This window comes from Fusarium tjaetaba, assembly GCF_013396195.1.
Source record: "Fusarium tjaetaba strain NRRL 66243 chromosome Unknown NRRL66243_c0000239, whole genome shotgun sequence".
Classification (NCBI taxonomy): Eukaryota; Fungi; Ascomycota; class Sordariomycetes; order Hypocreales; family Nectriaceae; genus Fusarium; species Fusarium tjaetaba.
Genome location: NW_023501435.1, coordinates 35,560 through 59,527, shown reverse-complemented (window position 1 = coordinate 59,527; position 23,968 = coordinate 35,560). Strand labels below are relative to the sequence as shown.

Here is a 23,968-nt window from a genome sequence, read left to right as displayed (position 1 = left end):
CTTAGTAGCTGGATTATAGTCAATTGTGCAATTAACTTCTCGGGCTTGAGGGAATTGAAAATTCTTTCTGAATTACTCGGAAGGGCCTCCTCTTTTTAATACTCATCGTACAAGAACACACGGAGCATTCAATCCGAATCATGATGAAGATCGATCGATGACGACACTACAGTCAGGGTTGAACATTTCTTCGTCACATTAACGGGGCCAGCCAAGCATGAATGGACATCCATGCTGACAGCTCTTTCTTTAATCTGGCGTTTGGCTCTTCGTCATGTGAGAGCTCCTCTATCAGTTGACAGAAGATCGAGCTATCGAGCTATCGGCCAATCGTCATGATCGTACGCTGTATGACGGCGGAAGCTGGCCCGATGATTATGACCCTTTCGCTATCTTTTCGCGTATATGACGACCTTGTTGCTGAAAAGAGGGGCACATATGTGCGGCGCCTTGTTCAGCAACCCAACGTCGATGAGATTGCTGTGACGTACAAAGTTGCAAACAATGGGACTTCCGGACGGCTTTCATCCGTTCGGCACTGTCCAGAGCGGCCCCACTGTGCCGGCCCGTCGCCTAATCATGATGTCCAGGCCTGAATCCCATTGTTGTGCGTAGTAAGGATGCATCGCGGAGCATCCATTTCCCTTCCCATCCGCGCACTTACGGATTGACACTCTCAGTTGAGAGATACCGGAAAGGTGGCCAATCGAACATAGCTACAACAGCCAAGCTTGAACATGTGTAGCTACCGCTGGCCGGGTCATTCAACATAGTTAAATGACTTGAGCCTCACAAGACAGCAGGTTACTACAAGATAAGTAGTAGGAAGCAAAACTGAATAAACCGTCTAAGCCAAAGAATATTCGTACATAGCGTGCCTATAGACAGTATACGCGTCGTCTTGATCATCATCTCATGGTGATCTTCTCTTTTGCCCATACAACTATAATGCTCGTCTTTCAAATACAATGCCATTCTAAACTCAAATCAATAAAGATTCCCAGGACGCCAGGTTCCGTGTCGTGCTCTGCTCGCCGATCGGTAGTATTGTTACAGAGCGATCGCGCCTCGACGGCTTTCTCGAGTATGGAGGAATCCTTGGAAGCCACAAAAGACGAAGAAAGCCTATTGCTGTCAGCAAAGATGCGAGATTGGGTTCGGGCCATGGATGGCCAATCTGTTTGATCGTGAAAGGACGTACAACGTAGACGAGGACAGCGACGAAGATGGTGTCTGAGACTGCCTTCCCATCTTCGGGATCATCTACGCCACCCGTGAATTCTTCATGGTTGCTTCGGTAGAGACCTGCGAGGGCGCTGAGGATGACAATGGCGAAAACAGAGAGAACGGTGCTGCAAGTTTCATGTTAGCTTCATCATGATAAAGTCAAGGCAGTTCAAAGGAATTGGCGAACCATGACCACGCGTTAAAGGCGCTGACGACGGGCTTCATTATGGGTGTATGTGGAAAGAGCTCGAGTATGGTTGACCAATCGATGTATCGCGATGAGTGTGGTGGTGATGGAATGTTGTTTGCGACGTTGATACTTGGTAGTAGCTATAGCTTCGTTGCTGTTGGTCGGTAATGCGTCAATGTGTCGCCGTTTAGCTCCTTTCCTGCCTCAGCAACAAGGCTGGAGAAAGAGCCACTACCAAGCACCGCCACATGTTGTATGCGCCACTACCAGCTACTGTAGATCTTGACAGGCCCAGAGGGGCTAGGCGCGCAGGGCACACACCTTGAGATTTCCGGTGCGTCCCTTATTTAGGTATTATTATAGTGTAAGATGCATGTCTCTGTGCTTGTTCTATGTTGGTTTTTCTCTAATTTGTTCTGATGCTGGGTAGGTACGCAGTTGAGCAAACAGTGCTGACCAAAATAAATCAATGTTTACCTCTAAGATGCTTACTTACACGGATGGTCAAGTGTGAAGATCCGAAAGAATAGTTGACTGATCTTCCTCAAGCCGGAATTCGGGTTCAGAAGTGTAACATTGAAATTGAGCTATTATCTTGGCTGACGAGAGGCAACCACAATCACGGCGTGCAGTTTGAATAGTTCTAAAACCCAAGATCCAACCAACAAGGTGTGTGGTTTAGCCATAACCACTAAAACTGCGTAAATATTTCTCTGTTGTTCTTGATCTCGGAGGTTAACTGAACTGTCTTGTGGCAATGCAGGTGGTAAGCATTGGATGGTGTATACTAACATTGGAGCCTACCAAAGAGGTTAAGCCTCTGAGAAATGTATTGGTGTCTTGAGCGACCTTGGCATTTAAGCTCTGTGCTTCACACTCCAATAGCTTCAGGCACACCTCTACCCCAGAGCTCAACACGAAACGAAACGAAACAAAACAAGACAAAACATGTAAGCGCCATCTTTATGATCGCCAGACTACTGATCAAGAGAGCTACCACGGAGGGCTCCATTCCGTCAGATGACGGCCTTTGTCAGTGACTTTAGATGAGTGGCCCCAATGAGGCAATACCAAGGCTCGGAAGTTGAGAGCATCTCATTAAAAGGAAATTTGTGATGCCATCATTACGCACACGCTTTGCTTGTTGTGCAACAGCGACACAAGCAGCAAGATCCTAAGCCAGGACTCAGTAAGATGGATGTTGCCTTTAGACGCCGTGTGAGGTTACGCAGCCCTCCCTTGTTGCTTGTTGGCTGTCTGTCGCCTGTCAGCGATGCACCCTCCTGGCAAACACGGGGTTCCGTGTGCCGAAGAGCTTTCAAAGGACTTTTACGCTGTCCGCTGATGCCCCATGCTGTGCTTGGCCGTCATAGCCGTTGAATCAAAAGGTGAACAAACGCATGGCGCCGTGTCCGTTGAAACAAGCAAAGCCTAAGCCACGTCGCTCGTGAATACGGGCTGTCCCCTGTGGCCACCAATCGTTGGGCAGATATCTCGGCACAGGGAGACTATTGCTTGCTACCGGGCCTAGAATGGATCGTCTCTCTCCCCCGCGTTATCTGCTAGGCGATTCATTCGTTGGGAAGAGGCAAAGAGCCTCTTTTTGGTTGCTGCTTGCTGCACAAATTCAGACCAGGCTAGCCAGGCTTTGCCCAACACGGATTGGGGACTTTAGCATTTCCTCGTTTATGCGGCTTGTACTGAGAGACCAATCCAGGTTCATTTATCCTCTAGGATTATCACCTAGTGATGACGCTCTTGGCAAGCTTCAGCGCCCACGCTATATATAGCTTCGGCTGCCACTGCCACTGTCATTGTCACTGTCGCTGTTCACCATCTCATCACAACGTAAGACTGGATCCGTTGATTCACTTTTGAGCAAGCCTCAGCACCTAAATAATTCTGTCGGGCCCTAGTGGTCATTTCACTCGCTCGTATTCTTTTAATATCGAGATCCTACCTTTACTTCGCCTCCAAGGTCTTTAGTCGCACCTGCTTGCCTTACACACAGCATCGCCTACCTACACAACAAAGATTGCATACACAGCTTTACAATCTCACTCAAAATGCGCACTCAAGCTATCGTGGCCGTCCTGTTCTCGGCGCTTGCCGGACAGGTCATTGGTCAGGATGACTCTCACGATGCTCCCAGAGTTAACGACAACCCTATTGGTGTCAAATACAAGGCTACCCTTCCCAAGGAGCCTTTCTTCAAAGATACCGCAATCGACGGCAACGTCAAGGGGTTTATCCAGGCTGAAGCTCCGAGTGATGGACACGGCGTCCAGTTCAAGGTCCAGTTCAGCAACCTTCCCAAGGAGGGAGGTCCCTTCAGTAATTGTTCGACTATCGCTCAACCAGACTGTAGCTGACCTTGCCATAGCATACCACATCCATGTTGAACCTGTTCCCGAGAATGGCAACTGTACCGCCACCCTCGCCCATCTCGACCCTTTCGCTCGTGGCGAGGAGCCTCCCTGTGACCCTGAGAAACCTGCGTCTTGTCAGGTTGGAGACAACAGTGGAAAGCATGGAAAGATCACCAGCGACCCCTTCACAGCCGACTACATCGACTACTATGCCTCCACCAAGGAAGGCATCGGGGCCTACTTTGGCAACCGGTCCTTTGTTCTTCATTATGCCAACAAGACCCGTCTAACATGCGCCAACTTTGTGAACCTGAACCCGGGTGTTATGAACCCGAACTACACTGCCCCGGCTTACCTCCCTACTCCGACTGAGACTGTCAACCCTGAGACGAACACTCCTACTCCATCAAGCACAAGCACTGGCGGCAAGCCTATTTCTACTGAGACTAGCGTTGTTAGTCCCAACGGTGCCTCGTCTGCTACGCTCCCGATCAACCTTGCCCTGGCTGGTGTTTTTGCTCTCATTCTTGCGATGTGAGGGGAGTGAATGGTGAAACTGTATTTAATGCGAGTGGCGATTTCAGTTCAGTTCGTTGAGAAAACCAAAAGTTTCTGTCTTGTCTGGAAGCAGATTGTTGTTCCCCTGAACAAAGCTTGATTGATAGGAGCTGCAGGGTATTCTAGTTTGTTGACAAGCAGATATCATGAAAAAAGAATCTTATTTGAAACCTGTCTTTCGGCTGTGGTACATGTTTAGGTGAAAATTAATGCAAATCAGCGGTTATCGGTATCAGATTGGTAACCGGTAGTGTACGGCGCAGATGTGCCCGTTGTCACTGGCCTATTGAATTGGCCGTTGGACCTTGTGGATGTCAGTTTAATAGAGCTCAAGGTACCTGCAAGAAGTGCTGATCCAGTTCTTAAATGGAGGTCTCGGAGGCTTTCATTCCATCCCATTAGTAGTCGAATAGGGACCTTTGTAAAAGCCTCCAAGAACTTTCCCCAACTGTTATCAGATTCATTGTAGCTGTACCATTCCACCGAAGTTATCAATATATGCCAAGGGCTTTCAGGAATCAACAACGACAGACCATGGTTAATAAGAACGGGGTGAGAAGTGAGGCATTAACATCAATTTTAAGCACTATTTCTTGTTTCCTCGTTGAGTAGTGGTATCAGTATCGGTCGATTGCTGTAGAAGATTCCGGACTCTGTTATACCCCTGCTCACATCGAGACCAGGATTACGCGCATCGTTTGGGTGGATGCCGAGCAACCATGGATTGATTTCCTGCATCTATTTTAGTGCACCTCTGCCCCCAAATCATCGTTCTCGAGGCCCGGCCCTAGCGCACGTAAGAATCACTAGAGCTGACCAGCCAAGCCTAAGGAGTTTAGCTGCATCCATCTCTTCTTTCAGCTGGAACACAGGCTATTCGGCTCATCGACATGAAAAGCATCAGTCAACATTCAAGCAAGGTTCAAGGCTCTCAACTTTTGAGAAATCAGGCAGTTCTTGACCGAAGTCTCTGCAAACCCTTGTCACTGTAATCAGCATTGCTTCCTTGGTTTGGCTTTGGGTAGCTGACTAGTATTCACTTCGGGAATGTTCTATCACATGGAAAGGGTCAAAAAGAGAAACTGCCCTAGCTTGGACGTGCAGATACAGATGCAGGCCAAGCCGAGGAACCGGGCTGATCTGATCAGAGTTGTGTCATATATTGATTCTGGTTGGTGAGTGGCGGCTGTGAACCAGGTGGTGACTATCCCCGGATATCCCTTGACCATGGTTCCTTACTTGCAAAGTCAATTAAAGTACTGTACTTGTCGACCGATCTCGATGGTTCTTACCGATCAGCATTTGTTTTATCTTCCGAGACTGTCTCATCTTCTGTTAATACTCGGGAAAGTCTTTCTCCCTTCCCAAACCCATCAACTGTCTCTATAGCCCCCTCAGTCATGGTACGTCAGCTTTGTAATCTAGAGCCACCAATCTGTCTATCTTGGGAATGAGACTGACTACGTGCTCAGGTAGAAACAAATACAGCACTTGAACATCGCTCAGAGCGAGATATACGTTCTCCGGACATGGAATACAACTCATCGGTCGAAGATTTCCGAGAATACGAGTATCCCAACATGGCACAAGGTGTGCCAGCTTCATTCCTTGGCTCTTCATCCCCAGATCCGCTGACGCCTGCTTACAGGGGCTTATCTTGATCATGGAGGAGCTACCATATATGCGCGATCACTTATAACCGGCTTCTCCCAAGCAATGATTGGTAACCTCTGGGGCAATCCACACTCAGAGAATCTCCCGGCAAAGTTGTCGGGTGATATGGTTGATAATATCCGTGCAAAAGCTCTTGATTTCGTTGGTGCTGACCCAAAGTATTTCGACCTGGTCTTCGTCGCCAATGCTACGGCTGCAATCAAGCTCGTTGCTGACGCGTTTCGGGACATCGGGGAGAAGACCCCTACCAAGAGCTTTTGGTATGGATGCCATAAGGAAGCTCATACGAGTATTATCGGGGTTCGCGCACTTACGTCAGGGGACTATCATTGTTTCGAAGACGATGAGAGTGTTGAAGAATGGATCTCGCGGCCTTTCAGTTGCCAGTCCCGAAGAGGAAAATCGACCAGTCTGGGCTTGTTCGCATATCCAGGCCAGTCCAACCTTAGTGGACGCCGATTACCACAGGACTGGTCGAAAAGGATACGACAACACCCTCAGCTTCGAAATGTCTATACCCTTTTCGATGCTGCGGCTCTCGCTATGACTAGCTCCCTCGGCTCCCTGTTCCACGATCCGCTGGATGCACCCGATTTCACTTGTCTTTCGTTTTACAAGATATTTGGCTTCCCTGATTTGGGAGCACTGGTTGTCAGGCGGGCATCTGGACATATACTGAACATGAGGAGGTACTTTGGTGGGGGAACAATTGCTCAGCTATCCCCCTCAAAAGACTCTCGGGTTATGAAGAAAGTTCCCGGGCTGGGGGATCTGCACAAAATATGGGATATACATGAAGGTGTCGAGGATGGCACACTGCCATTTCATAGTATCTTGGCGCTTGGAGTCGCCATTGATACACACCTAAGGCTTTATGGCTCAATGGTGAGTTGCCATGCAACTTTAGTATTGAGATTAACTGACGGTTGATCGTAGGATATGATATCTCGTCATTGCTGTTATCTCGCTCGCTACTTGTATGAACGCCTTGTAGACCTGAAACACCGAAACGGATCCCCATTGATCGAGCTATATGTTGATAGCCCATTCATGTATGGCGACCCTTCACTTCAAGGGCCAACTTTTGCCTTCAACATTATGAGAGAAGATGGTTCATATATCCCTTGGACGGAGGTAGAGAGGCTTGCCAATAGCGCTGGAGTATATATACGAGCAGGAGGTAAGGGCATCAACTGGATTCGTGTTAACACTGCTGACGACTATGCTTCAGGCGTTTGCTGCCCTGGTGGTGTCGCTAAAGCCTTAGACTATGAGGACTGGGAATGGGACAGGATCTTCTCTAGCGGACATGCCTGTGGTTCAAGCGAGATGGCAGTTATACATAATAAGCCAACGGGGTATGTTTCACCAGATTCATCAAATTTATCAACTGACAGGAACAGAATCGTTCGCGCGAGTCTCGGTCCCATGACCACGAAGCGAGACATACAGGCATTTATATCATTTCTTTCCAACGAGTTCATCACACAAAGCGTACCAATACCACGGTTGCTCGGAACAGTAAAGGATTTACCGCTACGGGAGAAGTTCCCCTATCTCACATCCGAAAAGGAGTTTAGTGAGCGCGACCTTGTTTATGAGCATTGATGTATGTGTTGAAAGAGCTTGATGCTTATCTGAATTTCCATAAGGAGTCAGCTGAAGAGTTCGGTGTGCATTGAGGGAGTTTTGTGTGAATTGGGATTGTTTGGTTTTTGTGTCTGTCGACCTACCTACATAGGCCGCAGGGGATAGGTCTCAACGGGAATATCTATAGTCACCTACACCTTAATCACTCCCTCGTCTACCCACGTTAATAATTTTATATTTCCGGGAGAGAGTAATGAACATATCTTGATCATGCTGCGTCAATTATCCAACAGTCACAAAATTGTAGCGACGTTCCGTCTTTGTACAGGCTTTCGTTTTCTTGCTAGGGACAACACATTCGTGGAACAGGAGCTTGTAAAGAGAAGACGATCAGACAAGGCACAGGTCAATGATGGCATTCAAGTACTGGCACAGTCACTTGTAAGAGATATCAGGTCCATATTCTCAATCTGAAAAGTAAAGGCAGGTTCCATTACAGATCGTTGCTGGTTACCTTTACCCTTCGCTTATCGTTGAAGCACCTTCTCAGCAGCACTCTGCCTTCACGTGATTTGCATATCCAAACCACCTTACTTCCTGTACTACAGAAAAACATGACGATTTCCTGCGCTCGAACACAATAGCAGTCCGACGATTTTATTGTTTTTGGACCACAAATCCTTATCAAGAGCTTCCTCCCAGCCAACATCAATATAGTCGCAATTTTTTAGCCTTTTCCTCTCGTCCCTCATGCAACCGTCGCAACTAGATTCTTTACACTTACCCCACGTCTTCGATACCAGAATACACCATTCATTATCGATCTACACATTGCGGTCTGCGATCAAGCCGGTTCGAGGGTCTCCAGATTTTGTACCAGCGCACAAGGCATCTGCTCGCGCTCTTTGCCTACGCCGCGATTTCGGTACAAAAAATGGCAAAGCAAAAAGGCAGCCAAACTCCTGGTGGTGAGGGGCAGAATGCGACCCTGGACAACGCTTCGCAAACGCATCCACAAACCTCGAATACTATGGATACAAACGGAGGCAGTCAAAAGAAGAAACCAAAGATGCCCAAGGATGATTCTTCTTCCTCATCTTCTTCTTTCCAGACTCTTAATATTTGCCGGAATAAGTAGGTTTGGTTATGCGCCGCTGATTTTTCTTGCAAGGTGGCCATTTGCGATCCATTCGATTACCCCGTTGACGCTTTACCTTAGGCATTGGCGATACATATCCGCTTTCCACGGTCCATGGCTCCAGATGCCTATCGAGCTCCTCGAAACTATTGCCAACATCAACTACAATACCCCGCGGCCGTGTCCTATTGACCCTGCCGTCCTCTATGACCTACTGAAAATTCGCCGTCTCGTCGACGAAGCCACCAATCTCGCCGTGAGAGCTGCTAGTGACATTGCCTCACCCGTGTTGACTAACGTCCATGGTGGGCTACCCGGCGCATCTCCTATGTCTGTGTTGGGAATGACGGGGCCAGGACACGGGACAAGATTGAGCCGCGAGCGCAAGTTTCGGATGAGGGAGCAGGCAAGCCAGAAGCTTAGCCGTGCATACCATCTGGATGAGATTGCTTGCAGCGTTGCAACAATGCAGGGTGCATCACCGATTGACGAAATTGGGGCGATGGTGCTGTTGCGTAACCCACAGGATCCAGATGCCAAATATGTACATTTCTTTCATGAGAAAATACCCTCGCGTCAGTTGGCAGAGTCAACTAGTCTTCAGCCTTTGACAGACATCATATCCGAGAGGCCCAACGAGGGCGAAGCTCTCCGAACGCGTGCAATCGTCAAAACTTTCAAGGAGGATTATGAAGGTGCGGCTCATGACTTGACGGCCGCTCTCGCAGTGTGTCGAATACATCAACAGCCACATCGACTCAGTGGCGACGAACTAGAGTCCCAGTATTCACATCGGGGTAGACGATGGCGCCAGGACATCGTCCCATCTGAGAAAGAGCAACCGAGTAGTTTGGAATCTCAGCTGTTGTTCCTTCGTGGCGCGGCGTATCTATCAGTGGCATGCCAGCATATCGGAGATGGCATCCCAACAAGTCAGAGCCAGAGTGGGCATGCCGATTCGCACAGGCCAGGCGAGGCCTTTGATACAGAAGTCAGCGGCCGCAAGTCGCCAGAGATTGACGAAAAGTCTCTCCGTGAACAGACCGAAGCGCGGAAGCTTGTCAAGAAGTACGCAAAATTGGCGATCCGAGATCTCCTCGCCTTTATGTCACATTTTGACTACTCCCCCAATTTACCGTCCTCCATCGCAAAGGACTTTAATGATCGAGTCAATTCCTCCGCAAAAGGCACCCGCAACCCTCGCCCTTCTGAGGCCACATACTCTCTCGAGCCACATACCACTTACGCCATTTCGGAACTCTTCGCCGCCGTCCCCCCTTCAGACCTCCCTTCATATCCTAGCCAAGAGTTGACAACCTCCAATGGCAAAACACCGCTTTTCGATGTGCCCCAGACATGCGAATGGTCGACCTACCACCCCCTTATGGCCGACGCCCTTCACTCCCTCCTCCTTTGCCACTGCCTCGCCCAAACTTCGACCAAGGAGCTTGAACGCCATACCTACATGGCGGCAAGGCTGATCCGTATCGCCGATGGCTATCCGGTCTTCCAACCTAGTCGTTCTGCTGCTCGGTCTGACTGGGTCGAAATTCTCCGTCGTGCCGACGATAACTGGCTACAGCTCAGCGCCTCTTGGGAGACCTTATGCATACCTGCGCCCCTCCCGTTCTTATACGATACCCTGCCCCAGAATGTCTCAAAGATGCACATCGGTACTACTCGCAAGGAAGCTGCCGCCGCCGCCGCATCTCTGATCAATGGTGGATCTGACAACGCTAGACCAGCCGAACCAAGTCCGGCAGACAAGGAGCGTCAGCTCAAACGGGAACACAACCAGCGAGTCTACGAAGCCCTTAATGATGAACGAGTCTGTGACGATGCTACGTTCCGTGCATCCCTGATGGCTAGAGAGAAGCGCGATGAGAGAGAACGTGCAGCAACTGCCGCTGCTGCTGCCAACGGCTCTTCATCCAATGCAACATCTACTAATAATTCAGGTCTCAAGGGATGGTCTGACGAAGATAGCAACGACTACCCCCTTTACAGTGTGAGGGCTAGCCTTATTGGACAGTGGGTGCAGAAAGTACCCCGTGTCACTGGCACCACGCGGCGCAAGAAGCGTACCAAGAAGCCTGTCAGCAGGGCAAGTGAAGCTGGTCCTCCAGAGAAGAGGAACCTTGAAGATGACAAAGAATCTATGCTGCTGTAACGACCCTTTGCTAACCCTCTGTTTACTTGGCCGCCATTTGATTGATATCTGAAAAATGATATTTCGTGTACTTCACTAAGTGGTCTCGGGGCGGGACTTTTCATGGCCAATGCATTTCATACAGTATAAATCAAGACTCGAAACAGGAGCAGGTCTATAATTCAAGCGTCCTTCCGCAGACAATGTCTAATGTTTTATAACCAAGAAACGCCGCCCATGCTTATATATCCTGTGAAACCAATCCGTTGCCTAAATTCATTCTATCCTATCTTGTATTCAGCAATAACCTTAATACCACCTGTTAGATATGTTCCCCCCGTTGAGGAACGCATCAATGTCCCCCATACCCTCCGTCTCAAGCACATTCATCAACTCAAGCTGCTGAGACTGTGTAAGGCTACCCTGCCTGGCAAAACCATAGTCAAACTGAGGAGGAGCATTCCCACCTTGAATATTCTGTAACCCAAGACCAGAGCCTGACATATCTCCATAGTTCCCAGGATTCGCCATGGAATCGTTGAAGAAACTGTTGCTCATGTTGTTAAAAGCGTACGGGGAAATAAATGGCGCAGGAGGCGAGAACCAATCCCCAATACCGTTTGGGGTTGGTAGAGGTCTTTGAGTAGGTGCAGCCTGTGGGTTTTGAGGTACAACAAACGTGGGCCCACGTTGGGATTGTTCAATCTTGATAGGAGGGGACATGTTCGTCTGCACGGGCACCAGAGAAACTCCAGCCGGCGAGGCATGCTGCATAATGGGGGTAGGATGGGCCGTCAGGGTGTTCGCGGGCGATAAAGTGTTGCTAGGGGTTGGTGTTGTCATATTGCCGGTCGGAATGCTGTCAGGAGGAGTTGGCAATTGCTCTGACATGTGATCTGGAGGCGATGTCATATGTTGCTCAGGGGTCGTGGTGGCTGGCGGTGTTGGGTCATCCATCATGGTCTCGCCGGGCTGCATGAAGTCGGGTGGGAAGTATGAGAATCTTCGTCCCGTAGTAGGTTCATTGCTCGCAGGGTTGAAGAAGATGGAGTTAGACCTGAAGCTCGGTTGAGGTGGAGGGAAGTTGGGATCGAAGGCGTAAGCGGTCATGGCCTCTGGCGGTGAGTTGAATACATGATTGAACTGAGGTGGGTTCTGATAAGGGGCCTGGACTTGTTGAAGGTTCTGGAAGGCTTCGGGCGAGTTAGGGTCTGCGAAGGAAGGGGGCGTGGTGAAGAAGCCGGCTGTCTGTCCCGTCATTGGGCGCTCATCGTAGCCTTGCAAACAAGCTTTCGAGAAGATGGAGTAAAGTTGTGAGGCGGACGCAGTCCCGGGCCATCTTTCTGTACAGCGATCCAAAACCTCCATAGAAGTCTGAACGAGAGTTTCAACCTCATGACGGGGGTGCGCTCGGCGCACTTCTGGATACGAAACAGTCCACAAGAGTGTGTTGAGGGACATGTTCACGGTCAGAAGGAAAACCCATGTGAGATCCGCGCCACTTCCCATCTGCTTAGCATTGAGCTGTATGATGTACGCTGCGCTCTCGTAACAAATCGCCGCGGCGCGAGGTGATGGCTTTGGGATCTGCGGAGAGGGTCTATACATGAATATCCTCATCTGATGATACCTGCCGGTGAACCTATCGAATCGCATTAGACATAGAGAGCAATAAAATGGAGGAGGACATACCAAGGCTTGCACCAATCGGGGCTCGTGGGTGATGCATCTAGCCATTCTTTGTTCATTTTCTCAATCCTTGCAAACCAAGGGTGCGAGTCGTGCTTCGGTTCTTCCTTCTTCTTCTCATACAAAGCCCTTCGGATCTCGGCCTGGCACATTCTCATTCTGTAGAAATGAATGGCAACAAGTTTGCGCTCACTGGGAGGGCCTGGCTGGATGCCCTGGTCGGTGATGTTGTCGTCGTCGACTGCTGCGAAGAATTCGACGTCTAGTCGGTCGTCGCCTGTCGCAAAACTGTTGGGCCTACCCATGCTGTGCGCCAAGCCATATTCCATCGCGGCGACAGTCCAGATGATCCGCCTCCTCATATCAATTGTTTTGGCATCCAAGTTGTACCCTGTAGAAATAGTCTTCTCGCTGGCTAGTCCTTCCTGTTGGCATATTCTAGCTGCCAGGCCGATCACATAGTAGATGGGCGTCCTTGTAGGGGTAAGAAGCGAATATTGTCCGAGAAGCACGAGACATTGCAATGTCTTGAGATCCTTGGGGCGGACGACGTCTTCGAACAGTTGCATTGCTGCCAAGTAGTAGCTGTCTGCCAAGCCAGCATATTGTGTGTCAAGCTTTTGTAAGCTGATGGCTACAAGCATTCTGACAATAAAAAGCCGATAAGGATCAGTGTCGCCATTGTAGACCGCATCCAGATCCTGTAGAAGATCCTTTTCGTGAAGAACAGGCCAGAAGAGTTGAGCTTTGATAAGTTAGCATTCCGAATGCTGTAATTCATAACAGGCTTGAGGTTTTACCTTTCTGGTTAAAGATCTCCAGTAACTTATCGGCAACGGCTCTTGTGGGCAGACTCTCGGCTGGATGCTGGCTAATCATGGGGTAACTCTTTCTCCTTGCCGAAGGTCCTGTCATTTGTATGGACTGCATACGAGCTTGTCTGGCGCGTACACTGGGGATGAGATCGGATATGCGCTTTGAATCAGTGTATCGTTTTGCTTGCTCCATAAGAAGACGTGTCATTGCGATACCGCTACTGGGTCCTAGGTATCGAGGGGTCTCATCGCCACCATTCAGACGAACCATTCCACCGGGCCGTACCATGTCTTCATTACTTGTAGGATACTCATTTTCGTCGTCGGTATATTGGCTAAGCTCGGCCTCGAGTTGCCTGACTTTGTCTTGTAGCCTGATAACATAATGCCTGTTGATTTTGCGACCTTTGGCTGCATCAAGGTATTCGCAAGTCGATCCGGATCTTTCACATGGCAAACAGCGGGGCAAAGTTGGATCGCATCGAGTTTTCCTCTACATAGGAATACATTAGCATGTAGCTCAGATTATCGAGTTGCACCAAGGGGATAGGTACCTGTCGGCAACGGCAGCAAGCAGTCAGAGTGTGGGCAATGCGGTGACTCGAGCCGTCACCATCCGAAGTTTCGTCGGTCTGCTGTGCAGGTTTCCTGAAGGCCGGCGGAGGTGGCGGCTGCTGCTGGAACTGGACCATATGGTGTTGAGGGTGACCCATGAAAACGGGATTCTGGCGGGGAGCGACTTGGCCAAGGCCTTGTCGGAAGATGTCTGCCGGGTCCATTGAATATATCGGCGAAATCGCCTATGAGGTAGGTTGAACTTGGTCGCGCGCAGGCATCCGATGCCGAGATTATCGATATCGAGAGGCCGATGCGCTGAGAGGCACCGTTACGCACGCACAGGAGGAATGCAAACAAAGCAAACAAGGCACAGGAACGGGCCGGGGTCTTGAACCCAAACGATGATGATAGATTCTAGCTCCAGGACCTGAGTAGGCGTTTATGGATAATCCGTGATGTTAAGGGATGTATACGCTGATGGCAACATCACCGCAGGTTGACTGAATAGTATTGGCCAGGCGCTTGTGTTGTGGGAGTATTTGGTAAGGTAGAGGGCACAGGCAAAGTGATTGTGTACCTACCCAGGTGAGTGAGTGAGGTATGGATGGATGGATGTACGCCAAAGCAGGTCAGGTCCTCGACGACGCGGAAACGAGGGGCAAGGCAACAGGTCGATGGGCAAGTTAGGTGTTGCTGATTGGCTGCTTGACTCTTGCGACGCCCAAGCGTCCAGGGCAAACGAGGTTGCAATAGCGGGGAAAGTGTTCGAGGTCTCGATGCTCGCTAACAAGACCCTGAGAAATTTGGAGCCTCCACTGGAGTTGAAAGCGGCACAGAAGGCTGGGCAGGCGGGTCAGGTATGGATGTCAACGCATCACCAATACCTTAGTAAGTTGACCTAGAGAATTAGGGCCTTCGGTGAAAAACAAGAGAAAATAGCTTAGTAGCTAGAATAGACATTGACACCGATATTTTGCTGGTCTAAACCACAAGACCATAGTTTATATGCTTGGATCCGCCAGAAGGATAAAGTTTGCAGGTTTCTTGATGAGTACCAGAAGTCACGAGCTGTTTGGCTCGGCGACAACATTGGTAACTTATTGGCTGAGTGATGAATGTTTCAGCATTGAAGAAACATGCCCCAGATAAGGTGGGCGAAAATTGACTTTACCTCGACAGGACTAGTCTTAGCTTCTATTAGTGCAGATCCTTGAGTGACAGGTGCTGAATTATGATGAATTTTATTGTTCGGCCAGCCCGCTCTGGGACCTTCAACGTTTGATTCCAGGACATGCATCTCGCGTGGATCATGTGGCCGAGAGGCCGTATGCGACATTACCTAGATGGCGCGCGTACAAAGAATAATGCATATGTGATACTCGTGTCAGCAATGACATGTCGCGCAAATATGTTCAGGAAGTCCCTCACAACACGTAGTAAGGTACCTCAAAGGACCCATATGATTCCCTGTTATAGATTCAGGCATCTGCCGTAATCTGATAAAGCCCACTCCAGCTTTGACCAAACATCGTGTCACATCGTGTTATTTTATGGGCCGCGGAACTTGATCAAGTACCGTGCGGAATTGATTCTATCTCCAGCCGGATGTGCCATCGGGCGAATACACAGCTACCTATTTTATGCATGCATGATATGTTCTGTTTTCATCTGCCATGGATTGGATGCCTTGCTCACCAGACCCGCTATAAAGGTATCCTACTTTAGCCTCGAAGTCTGTTCGCGCCTCTATCGGTTGATAAATAAGCAAATAAGCTACAAACCCTTGCCATCCCACGTCCAATATCTGATGCTTTGTTTTGTCGATACAAATTCCAATCTTATCGCTCCTCAGTCGGGCTTACAGACTGTAACTCGGTCCTTGATGTTATAGCATTTTTAGTTGTCGACAGTCCAAGAATGAGAGGTTTAGTCAAGTAGAGAGACATATAGCTCCAAAACCAACAGACCTTGGCGTGTCAAATGAGGTCGAAGGGAGTTATGATTGCACAGTATTCTGCAGGCCAAGTACGTACACAGACACATTGACTAAGGTATTCGGCAGTATTTAAAGTAATAGTATTGAACTGACGTGCATCGGGGAAATGAATCCGGCCCGTCCGTCTAAGATTCGTCGTATCCTAAGTTCGCCCTGGTTCTACAGCTCTGCATTGCGGTGGCTTAATATGGCATGATGAGACAGCATACGATAGAGTTCGGAACCTTTGTATACAGGGAAATTCGCTAGTGCCCGGGAATTGGCATATTGGATATTCAAGCTTCGGGGAGTCATTGATCACTGTTCCTGAATTTTGTTCTGGGGTTGGTGAATAGAGTTTACCTACACTCATGAACCGAGGTTAGTACTTAGGTAGTTGTTTTACTGACGCCCGCCTGGGATGAGCTTACTTGCCAATAACAAACACCTAAACTGTCCATCCTGTCATAGACGGGAGGCACGCGCTTATCTTTTTTTCTTCCTTACACTCATGCCGCTGACATTCTTGGTACACAATAAACAACTATTATCGCCATCAGAATAGCAACGCTCTTCAATACTAAGACTGCCCGCCACGGATCATATAATAGAACCTGTACCTCTTGCTCATAATCGTCATTTGTGCCGCTGTATAACCGCACTACTACTACGCCATCTATTCTCTAAAGGTGCCTATCCACCCACATCTGTTGCCCCGCCCCGCTCGACAACTCGAGGGACACGAGTCGACTCGATGAGACAATAGCACTTTGTTACCTTTGTTGTCGACAAAACTACCTACATTGCCATGTTTTGCGGTTGAGATGCCACTTCCCTCCCGTCATCATCTGAGCCTATCTTTTCCAGAAACTTGTAGAGAGTTCTGAAACCCCAATACAACGCGTTACCGACGCATCGAGTTCTTTTTTAAGTCCATTCCTGGATGATTGTCCCGCAACCGTCCACTCAGAAGAACTAGCCAACGACGCCACGGAACAGTGGATTGCCTGCCTGCACAAGACCGCGCCCATTTCCCACGCCTCTTTCTGATTGCGCTTCACGTTGTGGTCAGGCTCCTTGAGGTTCTTCAAAGGCCAACTACAATCTCTGTGTATCCCCGGAGTCAACGGCTTAGATTACAGGTCGATCCACTGACTCCTGGAACAAACCTGGTCCTCGTGGTCTTGATTGTCCCGCTTCCGAGTGGAGAAATTTGACAACAGTCGAACGAACTGTTACCCCAGACCTCACCCATCACCTACTATCTCCAGTCAAGCTCTATTCGTTGCGCTTATTGTAGTTGATTGCACGGACACTCTGCCCTATCAGTCCCTCAGGACTTTTGCCGTCGATACCTTGTGCTAGGTCGGCATCTACAGACTTGGAAAAAATGCCACGTCCGAGTTTCTCTCACAACCCGCTTTTGAGGGTGTCAAGGCCAGTGTCCGCTTGCTCTCGGTGTAAGTAGTGAGCCTATATTCGAGGGGTCATGTTTGCTGACTGGCTTCATGTATAAGGCCGCGCTGCCAAGGTCAAGGTAAACGCAACTAGCTTGCCGCTCATATGTTTCGGACAGTGGCTAATATCATACAGTGTGATGGCAAACTCCCGGCTTGTACAGCTTGCGAAAAGGCTGGCCGTTCAAATGAGTGTTCAGCAGCAAACGATCAGTTCGCTCGGGGCAAGGAGAGAAGGTTGGTCGATAACTTGGTCGTTGAGAGCGAGAGCCCATCTAATCTTTGTGTTCAGTTACGTGGCGGCCCTGGAATTGCGCATAGAGAAGCTTGAAAAGCGGCTTCAGTTTGCAAAATCACGCAAGGCATCCGTTGCACTCCATGATACAGATGCATCGGCCTTCAATGTGCAACAGATGGACCGTAGAGACTCTCTTGCGCTCATTCGTGCCGCTATACATCGCAAAGCGGCGCAAAAGCGGGAGACTTCTGATGTCAACTCTCTTGTATCCGACTTTGGCTTTCTGTAAGTACTGAACAGCAGCCAAGTCCCTTTATGCTAATATGCCTCGTTAGTTCTGTCAATGCCACAACGCGAGACTTTGAACCCATATCAACAAACATGACTTTTGCTAGACTTGTCTTGGCGGCAACAACGAACGATGCCCTTCCAGAGTCTGACCAAGCCCGCTTACCTCCAAGGCAAACTGCTCATGTGCTGGTCCAGCATTACATGGACAATGTCTATTCGTTGTTCCCCTGCTTTTCAGAAACCTCACTTTTAACCGCTCTTGACGACATCTATCAAGAAGATACCCGGACCATCAAAGACTCGGACTACTGGATGGTGTACATGGTCCTTGCCATTGGCTCTATAGCCCAAAGCAAACGTAGCCAGGATACACACTATCTTACTGGCCTCGAGTATGCGTCAAGAGCTATGAACCATGCCGATGGTGCTCTCACCCCCGGATACGTGACGCAAATCCAGTCGCTTCTTCTTTTGACGCAGTATGCCATGTTGGACCCTGCCCACTTCGATAGCTGGCATTTGATAGGTTTCACAGCCCGTGCGATAGTTGACCTGGGTTTTCACCAAGACCCTCCTTCGTCTTCTGTCCCTGACAAAGCTTCTCTGGACATGCGACGCAAGATCTTTTACTGCGTCTACGCTCTTGACCGGTAAGTCTTCATAACCCTTCCTTTTTAACCAAGCCCGCACCTGCTAATCTGCACTTTAGTGCCATTAGTATGGTCCATGCGCGAACATTCTCGTTCACTGATGATACTGTCAATGTCGCCTTTCCCCAGGCATCTAGTAACGGGAGAAAGAGTTCTGCGTCAGGTCCCATCACCGGGCCCCAGCCCGCGGACCCTGCTCTACTGCTCTTTCAACTCCGACGAGCGCAATCCCATTGGTACCAGGAGTTGTACCAATCAGGTTCAGTCCCTCTGCAGGATCCAATCTCCTATATTTGGAAAATGTGTCTTGATATGCGCGAATGGCAAGACACTCTGCCGACAAATCTGGCCCCTGAAATCAGACAATTGTTCGACCAAGAGCTGAGGTATAGCTACGTCTACTGTATTGCACCCTCGGCCAGGGCACCCAGCATTACCGACTATAACCGTATCCTGATTTTTGAGCATTCGATGGCCTACCTTGACACTGTCCATGAGATAGCACATGGTGCACAAAACTCCGGGTTCTATACATACCATGACGTGTTGAGGGTCTATTTTATGGCGAATCAGTTCCTCGCGGTTCTAAGAGATGCAGAAGATATGCTTCTCTCGGGAATGCCGGTTCCAATTCCGATTTCTCGCCCAGGTGCTGCACCTGCGCCTCCTCTCCCAAGGCGACTGCAACCCCAAGGGATGAATGGAGAGGATAATCTCGATCGCAGCTTGAGATGTCTCGATAAGGTCTCACAGACATTAGATACCTACGGAGACCGTTGGGCAGATGCCTCGACCTGGAGAGAAAGCTTTAGTATGATATCCCAGGAAATGGTGGAACGACTTTCGAGGCGAAAGCAAGCACGGGATACCGCTAGAGAACAGTATCAATTACAGTATCAAGGCAGGGGTATACCACCCCAAACTCAGGCTGGGTTTTAAATACAAATCTCACAGCAAATCAAGGAGATGCCATGGGGAGGGGTTGATCTTACACAAATGCTCACGGTGACGACTCCTAATAATACATCCCAGGAGCTGGGCTTGGAAGATGAGGGTAGAAACACTCCTCATGTTTAATTCCAAAGCACGCTCTAGGATTGAGGCTCTTAGGTTAGATTTTGGGTAGAGTTAAAGCCTGACTTCCTAGTATGCCGAGATGCAGTGTATCATACCTTGTTCAATGCGTTGATTAGGAGTTGGAGTGTGCAATTTCATCGATGTGGGTCGGCCGGACCGCATAAGCCATAGGAAGTAAAGAATTTGCGTATGGGCATGTTTATGAACATTACCTTTCAAACAATTCCAAAGTGACATACAATCCCAATTCTTATGTATATCTTTGTAAGGCCATTCAATAGATTAGATAGGAGGTTTGAATTCGTAATATTCTCGATGTTCGCGGTTTAGCCGTGTATAGGGTGAAACCTATTGCTGGTATGAATCGAGATTCAATTACTATGAGGGTGGTTTCGAATCAGGATGCTTCATGGTGTAAGAGTTTCATTGACAGGACTGAATAGGTTGTCAACCTAAGGTATTTTAGAAAGACAATGCATTTTGTGACTACGACTAGAACCCCGTAAAGCAAGCTATTGGTCAATGTTAGGGAAGTATGATGAAAACCACTGCATCGATTCAAATTTAGCCGAAAGCTGCATTGTTTGGTGTGGAAATGACGGGGATGGACGCAAAGTTTGGGGGTGACAATGCTGTCATTCGGAGTTGGAATGATGGAGTCAAGGCAGAAATATGGTACATAGAGAGTATTCACTCTCATTTATCTAGCAATCGGCCGACCCCGCCGGAACATAGGTGTCGCCTGATTTGGTTTTATGTTGAACGTCCTCTCGCCAAAGAGTCAGTTAACGTTAACGGTGCTGCTATCAAGGAGAGGGAAACTGTGAAGAATAGCTATTAGTTAGGTACTCTGCAAAGGCCAAACACTTGTAAGGTAAGATATGTACAACGTCGTCACAAAGGGAGCATCGGTCCGTTGTCGGTGGCGCTTGAGACCCTGGGTTGATCGCACTTGGCATTGAGATTTATGGTGTGGTGTGTTGATGTTGCCGTCTAAGCGGTATGGCCAAGATGCAATATGACAACTTGTAAGAGGGTGTAAGATCGGGCTGAATAAGGGGTCGATGTCTTGGCAAGTGCTGGAGCTGGTGCTGGAGCTGGAGCTATGTAGTTCAGTTTTGGAGTCAACCAAGCCATGCTGCGCCTTGACCAAGTCTACTACCTACGTCCATCATCCATGAGGTCGTTTTCAAGTTGGAGGACCCGTTTTGGGGTTACATGACTCTCTGTGCTGTTGAGATAGACTCAACTGTCAAAGGTATATACGAAGTGGCGCCATCAGGCTCAGCTACTAATCGTAGCATATCGCAGCATACCTCCCTAAGATAGAACACCAAAGATCACGGAGTAATCACTCCCCAATAACCGCTTATCTTTATTTGCTTTCTCTCCGAGATTCTTCTCCATAACCAAGGCAAGTCCAATGCGGGGAAGAGATCCAGGAAAACGAGAAGCGGTCTACTCCGCACGGGTGAATCGTGGAGGTGGAGACCAATGGAGCTTGGCTCAGAACGGGTCTAGCACGGGCAGAGTTAAATTTTGACTATTTCTGACGGAGGAATTATTTCCTGAGATATTCCACCAATCGTAGCTTTTGATGCCCTGCCATCTGGCCACGCGGTATGGCCATCATCAGCCGCAAAAAGACATCCCCCCCATTCTCCACTCCCCCAAGGAAGCCAATTCCAAAGAGAGTCGAGGTCTAAGAGAACGCCAGGAAGAAATTGCTCCAACAGGCGTTAAGCATGCCACCCAAAACTGACAGAGGCGCCGAGCCGGTGGAGGGCATGGCAGGGGTCAGCGACCTGGGCAGACGGAACTCGGCACGGCACAGTAGCATCACAAGTCTAATTAAGGGAGTCTTCTTTTGATACATTGGACTGAATTCTATTCTTTAGACTCATGGTAAATGAATCGTGGGGGAATAGGATGCAACTTTGGGGGTTCCGATCTTGAGCTACCTTACGTTGAGTCGTTCAATAGTTGCGGGGGTTTGAACTGTGAAGCGCTCAACGATGGGATGATGGGATCCCGACTCAGTGCTAGAAAAGTGGAAACAACGATAATTAAGCGAATTCTCAACGTTCGATAAGAGGACATGAAACTGATATACAGGCTCAACTGCCTTATCATCAAGTACCTACCAGGGGTCGACTGACGAGCGTGAATGGTGGATGTAAATGCTGCCTCTTCTGCCGAACAACTGAGGTAGTCAAGATTTCAGGAGACAGCAACAACAGAAAGCAAGTTCGGCCATTCACATCGAGACATCACATTTAACACACAATTAGAGGTAGAGACTTACGGAACGGTGGGGAAGGTGCGTCCGTCCGTAAACCACCCATAGGTAGCCGCAACGCAAACCGCAACCGCAACCGCATCCTGGGGTTGGGTCTGGGGTTAACCTAGGAAAGACATAGTCTGGGGTCTGGGGGCAAGAAAGACGGCTCTAGCCTCTGGGGGTTCCTTCCTCGTCTCGAAGATAAAAAGATAGCAAGGGAAGCATCATCTTCTCTCCTTCTCTCCTCTGTTCTTTGTCCCACTATCCTCATTCTCTTCTCTGCCTCTTCTTGAGTCCGACCTTTCTCATTCTTGAGTCATATAATCGGCAACTCTTTCTCGACTAACGACACCCGAAAGAAAAAAAGAAAGGCACAGGGCCAGACACCGCCAACATGCCCAGCAAGACCAGAGTCTACAACTGGTTCATTGCCATGGTAGCTGCGTCTTGTATGACGCTCTACGGCTTTGACTCCAGTGTCTTCAACGCTCTCCAGGCCTCGGAGAACTGGCTGAACTGGTTCAATCTCGACCTCAAGAATGACAGTTACACTGTCGGTCTCATCAACACATGCTACACTATCGGTGCTATCGTTAGTGGTTTCTTCATCGGTGGCCCCTTGGCTGATTGGCTTGGTCGACGTGCCGGTATGGGTATTGGTTGCTTCATCACCATCATCGCCGCTATCATCCAGGCTTTTGCCCCCAAGGGAAAGCTTGGTGTCTTCATTCTCGGCCGTGTCCTCATCGGTATCGGCCAGGGCACCGCTCTCAGTAAGTTATATACTTTCACCAGCTCCTGTGACTGGTCACTGACTTCCTCCCAGCTGCTGGCCCTGTTTACATCGGTGAGGTTGCCCCCGCTGAGATTCGAGGTCAGGTCATGACCTTCTGGCAACTCTTCTACTCGGTCGGTGCCTTTATTGCCTACTGGATCAACTTCGCTTGCGGCAAGAACCGAGAGAAGCTTGGCGAGTGGGATTGGCGCATGGTTGTTATCTTCCAGGTCATGGTTCCCATCTTTGTCATCATCCTGCTTCCATTCCAGCCAGAATCTCCTCGTTTCCTCATCAAGAAGGGAAAGATCGACGACGCCCGCTCCGCCCTTCGAAGTATCCGTGACACTGAGGAGGAGGTTGAGGACGAGGTCCTGGCTATCCAGGCTGCTATCGAGTACGAGAAGGAGGCCATCAGCCCTGGATACCGTGCCCTTTTCAAGGACCCCTCTATCAGGAAGCGCTTCGGTATTGCAGTTGTCCTCAACGTCGGCCAGCAGCTCACCGGCCAGGGTACCCTCAACACCTACTCCACTTCCATTTACAAGCAAGTCTGGACTTCGACTGAGAAGATCAACCTCATCAACGCTTTGTGGGCCACCATGGGTATTCTATTCACTTTGAACGCTGTATGGACCGCCGATCGCTTTGGTCGCCGATGGCTCTTCATGGTCGGTGCCGCGGGTATGGCTGTCTGCATGTTGATTGTTCCCGTCATTGGTCTCGCTACTCCCACCCCCAAGACCGAGCCCACTGCTATTGGCATTGTTGTCATGCTCTACCTCTTCATGTGAGTTTTCTTGCTTTTTCGCCTTTGTAAACGCATACTAACATATTATTATAGCTTCTTCTATAAGCCTTCATGGGGTGCCGGTGTCTGGATGTGGACCAGTGAAGTCTTCTCCGCCAACGTCCGAACCCAGGCCGTCGGTATGGCCTCTCAATGCCAGAATGTGGCCAACACCATTTTCCAACAGTTCTTCCCAACATTCCTCGCCAAGACCGGCCTCAAGTGCCTCTTCTTCTTCTTTGCCGTCAACATCCTGCTCTGCATTTTTGTCTTCTTCTTTGTCCCTGAAACCAAGGGTATCGCTCTTGAGCACATGGATACTGTTTTCGGTGGTGCCGATCACACTGAGAAGGGTGCCCAGATGCTCGGTGTTGACACTGCTCAACATCAGACCCAAGAGTTCAAGGACGGGGCTGAGATTCAGCAGAGCGAGAAGAAGCGCGAGTCTGTTTAAATATACTGTAATTGATGGAGGAT

At 49.3% G+C, this 23,968-nt stretch overlaps 7 protein-coding genes across 7 annotated transcripts; 5 read left to right on the top strand and 2 right to left on the bottom strand.

The window, feature by feature from the left end:
• Positions 1-1,050: 1,050 nt before the first annotated feature.
• On the bottom strand, positions 1,051-1,452 carry FTJAE_10306 (uncharacterized protein; the record flags this gene model as incomplete). The annotated part of the gene is made up of 3 exons (XM_037343135.1): positions 1,051-1,125; positions 1,202-1,352; positions 1,415-1,452. 3 exons carry the CDS (start codon positions 1,450-1,452, stop codon positions 1,051-1,053), a joined length of 264 nt encoding a protein of 87 aa, XP_037202569.1.
• A 2,031-nt stretch (positions 1,453-3,483) lies between these two features.
• Positions 3,484-4,324, top strand: FTJAE_10305 (cytosolic Cu Zn superoxide dismutase; the record flags this gene model as incomplete). The annotated part of the gene is made up of 2 exons (XM_037343134.1): positions 3,484-3,751; positions 3,801-4,324. The coding sequence occupies 2 exons, from the start codon at positions 3,484-3,486 to the stop codon at positions 4,322-4,324; spliced, it is 792 nt and encodes a 263-aa protein (XP_037202568.1).
• Positions 4,325-5,744: 1,420 nt separating this feature from the next.
• FTJAE_10304 (molybdenum cofactor sulfurase) lies at positions 5,745-7,626 on the top strand (the record flags this gene model as incomplete). The annotated part of the gene is made up of 5 exons (XM_037343133.1): positions 5,745-5,747; positions 5,817-5,934; positions 5,993-6,903; positions 6,955-7,376; positions 7,422-7,626. The coding sequence occupies 5 exons, from the start codon at positions 5,745-5,747 to the stop codon at positions 7,624-7,626; spliced, it is 1,659 nt and encodes a 552-aa protein (XP_037202567.1).
• A 916-nt stretch (positions 7,627-8,542) lies between these two features.
• FTJAE_10303 (uncharacterized protein) lies at positions 8,543-10,916 on the top strand (the record flags this gene model as incomplete). The annotated part of the gene is made up of 2 exons (XM_037343132.1): positions 8,543-8,742; positions 8,828-10,916. 2 exons carry the CDS (start codon positions 8,543-8,545, stop codon positions 10,914-10,916), a joined length of 2,289 nt encoding a protein of 762 aa, XP_037202566.1.
• A 288-nt stretch (positions 10,917-11,204) lies between these two features.
• Positions 11,205-14,178, bottom strand: FTJAE_10302 (purine utilization positive regulator; the record flags this gene model as incomplete). The annotated part of the gene is made up of 4 exons (XM_037343131.1): positions 11,205-12,537; positions 12,588-13,329; positions 13,385-13,773; positions 13,850-14,178. 4 exons carry the CDS (start codon positions 14,176-14,178, stop codon positions 11,205-11,207), a joined length of 2,793 nt encoding a protein of 930 aa, XP_037202565.1.
• Positions 14,179-17,322: 3,144 nt separating this feature from the next.
• FTJAE_10301 (GAL4-like transcriptional activator) lies at positions 17,323-19,507 on the top strand (the record flags this gene model as incomplete). The annotated part of the gene is made up of 6 exons (XM_037343130.1): positions 17,323-17,392; positions 17,450-17,469; positions 17,526-17,626; positions 17,682-17,912; positions 17,963-18,568; positions 18,628-19,507. 6 exons carry the CDS (start codon positions 17,323-17,325, stop codon positions 19,505-19,507), a joined length of 1,908 nt encoding a protein of 635 aa, XP_037202564.1.
• Positions 19,508-22,320: 2,813 nt separating this feature from the next.
• Positions 22,321-23,945, top strand: FTJAE_10300 (HXT3-low-affinity hexose facilitator; the record flags this gene model as incomplete). Its single annotated transcript, XM_037343129.1, has 3 exons — positions 22,321-22,699; positions 22,753-23,491; positions 23,546-23,945. 3 exons carry the CDS (start codon positions 22,321-22,323, stop codon positions 23,943-23,945), a joined length of 1,518 nt encoding a protein of 505 aa, XP_037202563.1.
• Between the last annotated feature and the right edge of the window lie 23 nt (positions 23,946-23,968).